The sequence below is a fragment of the Seriola lalandi genome, unplaced genomic scaffold (genome assembly GCF_002814215.2).
Source record: "Seriola lalandi dorsalis isolate HSWRI2012SDOR001 ecotype SW California unplaced genomic scaffold, Sedor1 jcf7180002049701, whole genome shotgun sequence".
Classification (NCBI taxonomy): Eukaryota; Metazoa; Chordata; class Actinopteri; order Carangiformes; family Carangidae; genus Seriola; species Seriola lalandi.
In genome coordinates this window covers 1-8,466 of record NW_019520254.1, presented here as the reverse complement: position 1 = coordinate 8,466, position 8,466 = coordinate 1, and the positions used below count along the sequence as shown (strand labels likewise).

At 42.7% G+C, this 8,466-nt stretch overlaps 1 protein-coding gene across 1 annotated transcript; it reads left to right on the top strand.

Annotated features, from left to right (window-relative positions):
- Positions 1 to 2,034: 2,034 nt before the first annotated feature.
- Positions 2,035 to 5,312, top strand: LOC111648919 (GTPase IMAP family member 7-like). Its single transcript, XM_023398674.2, has 3 exons — positions 2,035 to 2,898; positions 3,351 to 3,439; positions 3,886 to 5,312. Exons 1-3 carry the CDS (start codon positions 2,883 to 2,885, stop codon positions 4,675 to 4,677), a joined length of 897 nt encoding a protein of 298 aa, XP_023254442.1. The 5' UTR covers positions 2,035 to 2,882; the 3' UTR covers positions 4,678 to 5,312.
- The last annotated feature ends 3,154 nt before the right edge of the window (positions 5,313 to 8,466 follow it).

Here is an 8,466-nt window from a genome sequence, read left to right as displayed (position 1 = left end):
AAAGGTTATATAAACAAGACTTTAAATGATGATAGAGCAGCAAACAGCTGTTTTCTATGTAAAGCTATAGTGGAGTAATGGCGTCCCGAACAGAGAACGAAGCCACACCCCCTCTGTGTGATGTAATCTGTAATCTTCTCTGGTCCTTGAGTTGGCATCAGGTGTGGAGGTGTGGCTCCATGAACTTGTTTTGGTCTGAGATGCAGCTGGAGTGAGACATTTAGTGGCAGCTGAATGTTGAGTTTAGAACCTTTAAATGTATTATTCATTTATTTGGAGCTACAGTCGTTTCTGTTTGTTAAATGATGATGAGAGTTTGGTTTTCAGGCGTCATGTCAGCAGGAACAATGATCAGCCCGCACACTGATGTGTCGATGTTCTGTATCATGTTCTACACGTGTTCTGTGTTCTGCAGGTAGAACCTGGTGATATGATTAGGGTTAGGGTTTTGTCTTTAGTAGTTAATTAGACAACATGATGTTAAATGAGGGAATCTGTTGCTTCATGTTGACTTATACTGCACGTTTCTCTGAGATATTTAATACAGTATATAACAGTATATTGTATTGTAGTTATTCAGTAGCTGTTGTTTGTTTTTGTGGTCGGCTCATCAGAGTTTAATTGTGTCGTGTCTTAATTTTAGGGCTTCATAAAGGATGAAATAGAAGCTGCTGGACTGACGATAGTCTATAGTGACACATGGACAGCACGTTAAAGCAGCCAGTGAGCTGTGATACATCAAAACACCTGCACATGTCCTGACCAATCAGGATAGAGCCACACATTTAAAACAACCAATCACAGTTCTAGGTTCTAACTAGACCGTGTGTACTGAGACTAAACCTATTGAACCTGTTGTATTAGAACTGAAGCTGATCTGGATTCAGATTAACTGATCAGTTCTGCTGATGTGTTGAGCTGTGTGTGTGTGTGTGTGTGTGTGTGTGTGTGTTTTAATACAGATTAATCAGATATTATTATGATCCTCATTTACATATAACATCACATATTGATTAGAAACCCTTAACTTGGTCGTTCAGACCGATGGTTGGTTCTTTAAATCTTGACTCTGTCTCTGTCACATAAACCACAGCTCACTGAGAGATGATTAAATCTGCTCAGATGAAAACAGACGAGACACTGAAACACCAACACACAATTGTATTTATTACTGAGAACAAACAAAGCAGCAGCACAGTCAGATATGAATGACATGAATCTGCTCAGTACAGGAAGTTCAGTAAGAACATGACTGATGAAAGTAATAAACTTTAAACAATTTTTATAATTATAATACTGGTGCTTAACAGAGTTTCATAAAACATGGAAGAAGCAAGTGCAAATAAAACAAGCTGAAGCTTCCACCTCACACTGTGGAGAGGACACTGAGGCATGCTGGGAAATACAGTCATCCAAAAGAAACAGTTTAAAAAATCAAAGCAGAAGAAGACAGTGATATTTAAAAAAAAATCAAAACATCAACCACTACAGACCATCACCACCACAATCAATACAAGGTGAGACACAGGTGACATAATCTGGTTTACTTCAGTGCTACTAGTATGACCCTGACCCACAGTGGATGGACATTAGTCCAGGTTTTTACCATCTGCTTCAAGTCATGTTAAAATCATAATTGTCATTATGAGAGAAACCTAAGCACATGTTAATAATAATGCTGAGTTCAAACCTGAGGGTGGCAGTGACATCATCATATCCTCCCTCTGAAGGGAGGGGGAGCTTTAAGGTATTGACCTGGATCAGTTTCAACTCCTCTGTGCTACTGGACTAGGTTTTTTTTTTTATCAGTGGCTTTGTATCAGAGAAACTGCTTCTGGACACCCAGAGTTCTCAGTGAAACAGCTGTGTAGTGTGCAGTGTCACCTGTTGAACTCTGACTAAAATTTATGAACCGCATGAATCTTTCTCTGATTGTATCCCAAACAAGCTGTAAAAAACCTTTTAGTCTTTCCCATGCGGGTGACGGGATGGCAGAGGGAACAAACTCAGGTAAGTTTCAGCGACGCTTCCACCTGTGGCTCAGTTACGTAAATTCAAATTATAATTTAGCTGTGCTGTGCAACCATTTCCTGATTTGCATGTTCCTAAACTCAACAGTAATTCTTGCATTTCAGGCACTGGTTGTTATTTTATTATTTATTTCCTACACAGTATTTCTCACTTTCTGCCACCGTTGTGCCTCACATGCGCTTGACAGTGAGTTTTCTCACTCATATCCAGAGAGGTTAAGAGGTTAAGAGGTTAAATACCTGGGTCTCCACACCAGGAAGTTGGACCAGTCCCAGCCTGGTCAGATGTGTACAAGAACTGATGAAGCCTCTTGGGTGAGAGGTGAAACGTCTTCCCAGACAATAATCAAGTCCAGTTGTTTTTGATTTAAAACTCCTTTAGGATACTCTGACCTGGACAAATGAGAATATTCACAGGCTCACTCATATCCAGGTTCACAACAGCAGGGGGCGCCATGTTGAACAGCCACTGTTGGTGTGGAAGAGAGGACGCAGCGTTCTGTGCCTTTTACATGACTTCATCAAGTTTTGATATTTTAGCAGCAGAGAAAGTTTCAATTTCAAATACGTGAAGTGTTTAAATAATGTCTGTTTGGAAATGATTGAGTTTACAGCTGTGCACAGGATCTGAAGATATTTTAATTTTATCTTTTCAGTTTTGTTAAAACGTTGTTTCTGTCACTGTTGTGGGGTATCAAGCTCTTTGTAGGTTTTGGTCAGTGTTGTGTGAGTTAGAGTCTCTGCTCAGTCAGAACACACACTCATTAATACACAGTCAGTGTGGTGTCATCTGTTTAATGCCTTAAGTTCTCTCTCTGAGCAGCACCAGTAACTAGAAGGAGAAGAGCCAGTATGGATCACCCCCAAGGTATGGAACCTTTCATTAGTCCATGTTTCACTGTGTGATAAGTGTCGGTTCTAGGTCATAAAGTGACATGTGGAATGAATTGTTTAGGGGTGTCAAACTCAAATGACCTGTTCCACGTCCTCCAAGGTGGACACTAAACTTTATTAAACTTTATCAAAGAATAATGCGTTCAGCTTTAGTTTAAGTGTGAAATGTAATCCCTGAGGTAACACTGCTCTGAGATCAGATGTGTGTAGAGAGATCACGTCACTTCAGTGTCATTCTAATTGATTCTGTTATAGATTTACGAGAAGTGAGAGAAATAGTTGTTTTTATCACGTCACGTCTCCAGCTTTTTACTCCTCCTTCCACTTCACTTACTTCGTTTTTAATGTAACCCGGTCTGTCATTGTGTTCGACTTCACCAGTGCAGCTCCTCGTCAGCACTGTTTCACACTGTCTTTCTGTGTCAGACCTCAGACTGGTTCTTGTTGGGAAGACTGGATCAGGAAAGAGCTCCAGTGGAAACACCATACTGGGAGCAGATGTCTTCACTGCAGCTGTCACTCACTTTTCAGGGAAAAAAACAACATTAAAGTTCAAGTCAGTTCTTGGGAAGTTGCAGGTACAGACTACGGCCAGAAGATGACAGCTGTCTGCTGCCAGCTCAGTCAACTCAATTCATTGTATGAATTACAGCCATTTAAATTTAAACATTTATATATTTTCAAAGAGTAACAGGTGAGAGCTACAGACAGTCACAAATTAATTATCCTGTCTGTTCACCGACTGCAATATTTACAGGCTACCTGCTTTACTGTTAATCAGTGTGTTCAATTACATCAGAGGTCATCACAAGGAAGAACATGCAGAGCTGCATACGCTGTCTCTGTGAGCAGGACCTTCCTCGTTCTGGTTGTATTTAGACAACTCTCACTCATATTTAATACCAAGTAATATCAGTGATACAGTATCTGTGTCACTGGTATTACTTGCACTGCCCCCAAGTGTTTTCCCTCCTCAGTGACCAGACAGTGTTGTAAGAAAAAAGGGGAGGTGTGGGGCAGAGAGGTCTCTGTCGTCGACACCCCTGGCCTCTTTGACACCTCTCTGTCTGACGACTCAGTGAAGAGAGAAATCTCCAAGTGCATCAACATGTCGGCCCCGGGGCCCCACGCCATCCTGCTGGTCATCAGGGTGGGGTCCTTTACAGCAGAGGAAAGAGACGCCGTTAAGAAGGTGGAGGAGGTGTTTGGGGAGGATGCCTGGAAATACACCATCATCCTCTTCACCCACGGAGACCAAGTCAAGTCAGACTTTGAAGAACAGCTAGTAAAAAAGGGGGGTAAGCTACAGTCAATCCTGAAGAAGGTTGGACACAGATACCAGGTCTTCAACAACAACAAGACCAACGAGCGTGGTCAGGTCCTGGATCTGCTGGAGAAGGTGGAGAAGATGGTTGGTGCCAACGGAGGAGAGTTTTACTCCAACTCCACCTACCAGCAGGTGGTGAGGATGCTGGACCAGAGAGAGGAGGAGCTCAGAGAGCTCTACCAGAAGAAACTGGAGAAGGAAGTAAAAGCTGTGGAGTCAAAGTACGAAGAGAAGCTGAAGGAGGCTCGAGAGGAACGACAGAAGGTGGAGGAACGACTGAAGTCTGAGCTGGAGGAGGTGAAGAGGTACTACCACGCTTTGGAGAGCGGAGTCCGTCATGTTGTGGAGCAGACTGTGGAAACTGACTCCTTCAAGGAAATCCTCAACCAGTTTAATGAGACTCTGAGACTGAAATTAACCTCTTGATTCAGCTGTAGTTATCAACACTTGGTGTGTGGACTATGTCATATTAGTTTGTTCTTATTTCATTGAAAATATATTCAGGATTATGTTGAACTAAAGTACAGCATCCACTGACTGCCTTAAGGTGGGTCCTGGTTTATTACATGAGTTTGGGCCCTTGTCTTGAAAGATTGTCCTCTAAATCTTCTACCTACCCACTAACCTACTGGCCTACCTCCTTACCTTCCTAGCTACCTACTACCAACCTACCTACTTACTTACCTACCTACTTACCTACCGGTCTACCTCCTTACCTAACTTCCTACCTACTTACCTACTTCCTTACCTTCCTACCTACCTACTTGCTTACCTACTTACCTACCTTCCTACTTACCTACCGACCTACTTACATACCTACTCACCTACTTACTGACCTATTTACCTACCGACCGACCTACCTACTCACTTACCTGCCTGACTACCTACTTACCTACCTACCTACAGACCTACCTACCTACTCACCTACCAGTCCCACAGGGCCCTGTCTTCATAAGTTTTATACCCTGATTCACTTTTATTACATGTCAGTAATGTTGGGAGCATGTGATGCTGCTGTGTATTAAAAAAAAAAAAAGACATTTCCATATTCTTTAAAATTACATTGTCTCAGTGTTTGAATATTTCTGTATTGAGTGAGTTTAGTGATCAGCTGCTGACTTGATATGCTTCTGATTGTGAGGCCCTACTGCTGTCATGGATCAGGGCTGGTTACTGGACCATGAGAAATCATCTGACATAGCAGTTCAGTCATTTCTTAGTTGCACTGATGGACCTTCCCTCTGAGTAAAGAACAAGAACAAAAAGAAAAGTGCTGGTGGGTCAGGGTCCGGGGCCCACTGAAGATCTTTGTTACTTTGGTGGTCAATTGCATGATCAATAATTATGAGAAAATAATGACCAGAGGTTATTACACTGACCTACAGAAATAACAACTCTCAACAACTTGGCCTCAACCACAGCTTCTGTGTCCCTTCAGCGTGAAACATAACTACCTGTTGATTGGTTTCTAGAAACAGCTGTTACACACAAGACTGAAGGTAGATGAAACAGATGTAAACAGTATGTGTGTGTGCTATTAGCCTCTGTTAGCACATGATAGCAGAAGCTGTGCATGTAAAGGACTGTCATGATGCAATGAAGAAGTTAATTACTGCATTTAAGGTTATCAACATTCAACTGTAGCTACTGTTTCAAAGTAATGAGCTCCATTTAGCTAAGTAGCTACTTGAACCATTCTTACATTAATGTCTGTATAAAACAGACAGTCCATGTGTCCCAGATCACTGAGAACAATATAATATCTGAAATGAAGTAAAGAAACAAGCTTTTTAAAGTTAAAACCAAGTGGAATGGAAAAGGCTTTTATTAGTTGATGTATGATGAACTGTGGCCAGTTCCTTCACGTCTGTGGGCTGATTCACTGTGGGACCACAGTATTCATCAATACCATACTCCTGCCATGTAGGCCAAGTGGGACGCCAATGGACACCAGCTGAGACAAACCACATCTTAAAATAAATCAGAACACATCGAACAGCAGATATTCAACATGACGCAGTTTGAGCTTCGTGTCTCTCCAGAAAAACAAGCACGTCTCGTTTCCTGAACTCATCAGTGGAGAGAAGTTTATCAGACGTTCTCACATCTGTGAGTACCACCATGTGGAGAGTCCAGGTGTGAGGCGTGGTGTCCAGGTGTGCTGTGATTGGTCATCACACGTAGATGTCCTGTGCCTCCTCAAACATCTGCTGGGTGATTGGTGTTTCCATGGAAACAGTACGATGATGGGGAACTGAGGAGAACAGGACATGTTTTTGCATTTGTTAGTGTGTGTGTGTGTGTGTGCGTGCGTGTGCATGTGCGTGTGCGTGTGCGTGTGTGTGTGTGTGTGCGTGCTGTGACTGATTGCGGTAAACAAAGGAAAAGACACAAGACGGTGGACTCAAAGATGGCCGCTGAGACCACATGGTGTGTGGGGGAGGGACAACGTGAGCAGACATCACAACAACAAGCTCAGTAAGTACATTAACAAACGTAAACAGTTGTGATGCGTAGCTGTGGTGTGCTAGCTGATGTTAGCCCGGTCTTTACCCAGTCCTTCAGTCTCTTCCACTGTTGTGTTTAAAGTCCAGTGAGTTGTGTTACTTCCTGGTGGAGTGGAGTCCTGTCTGACTGTCTCTGAGGAGGTCACTGGTTTCCTCTGTGTTCCTACAGTTAGCCGCTACATGCTAACTCTCCTGTTGCTGGTGAGCAGGTGAGCTGTGGTTCCAGGTAGCAGCAGTGTCACCTGGTGCTGGGAGCGTGGTTGCTCTTGAAGGGGTTGAAGAGCCAGGTTTCTTTGGCCTGGTGGTGGTGTGTTTAAGGCTACGTCCACACTGCTACGTTTTCTTTTTAAACTCATCTCTTCTGCTACGTTTTCTCCTCCATCCGCACGACTGTAGTTTCAGAGCACATTTTGAATGTAGCGTGATTTCCGGCACCAGTTCACTGTAGACGGACTCATTCGGCAGCAGAGAGGACACAGCAGAGATTGACACAGTGATTGGTCAGTATTTATAATTTATCTTAATCATTACTCTTCTTCGCGTGCAGATGACACCTGTCTTCTTATGTCATAATTTAAACACCTGTATGTCCATTCTCTTACTAAGTTCTGTCTGCAGTACAACAGTGTTTGTCATTTCTATACTTTATTACAGGTGTTTGTTTTTAATTAATGATTGTATTATTATTTGTTATTATTAATAATAATTTTTAATTGGTTAATTTCTAATTCCTGTCAGTGTTTCTAATGTCTCTGTCTTTACTTTCACTTTGTGCTCTGTGTGTTTCCTCCTCTGAAGTCGTCACTGTGGCTCTGATTTATTTCATGAGGGAGAAAGGTGAAGGTGAAATCACCTGTTCAGTCAGTTTGAAGGGAGAGAATAAAGTTTGTTGTGACAAGAGAAATGAAGGTGTGGCAGATGTTCCCGTGCGGCCATTTTGTTCCTGTGGGACATAAAGTTATCTGATGTCGGCCATTTTGATCTTCAGTTCAACACACGCACACGCATCTGGACAAACAGGTTTAAAACTGATTTACTGATTATATTATTATAGAGCTATAGTTCCTGGTTCAAGTCCCGGCACGGCACGGATATCTTTCTGTGTGGAGTTTGCATGTTCTCCTCGTGCCGGTTGTGGGTTCTCTCTGGGTTCTCCGGCTTCCTCCCACAGTCCAAAGACATGCAAAATGGGGACTAGGCTAATGGGATACTCTAGATTGGCCGTAGGTGTGGCTGTGAGTGCGAATGGTTGTCTGTCTCTACGTGTTTGCCCTGCGATGGAATGGCGACCTGTCCAGGGTGTACCCCGCCTCTCGCCCGAAAAGATGCTGGGATAGGCTCCAGCCCCCCCGCGACCCTACTAGAGGATAAGCGGTAGAAAATAGATGGATGGATTATTATTATAACATCATAGTGAGTGTCATCATGAGTCTGCTCAACAAACAACAAAGTGTCCGTATCCACATGCTAGGGACTCAAATCAAACACAGCAACTACTTTTTCTGCATTTCTAAATCATGTATTTTTCAGTTCCCGACATTGACTCGTCATTTTTTAAACTAAATGTTTTGTTGTTGGTCTCTGTGTGTTTGTTCCTGAAGTGGGTTTTTCTGCAGGCTGCAGATCTTTGTACCACAGTGCACAGTCCAAACTTTGAGTCTGTATCTGGTTATTGATCAACTCTGTCTCCAATGAAAACAGACAGAAA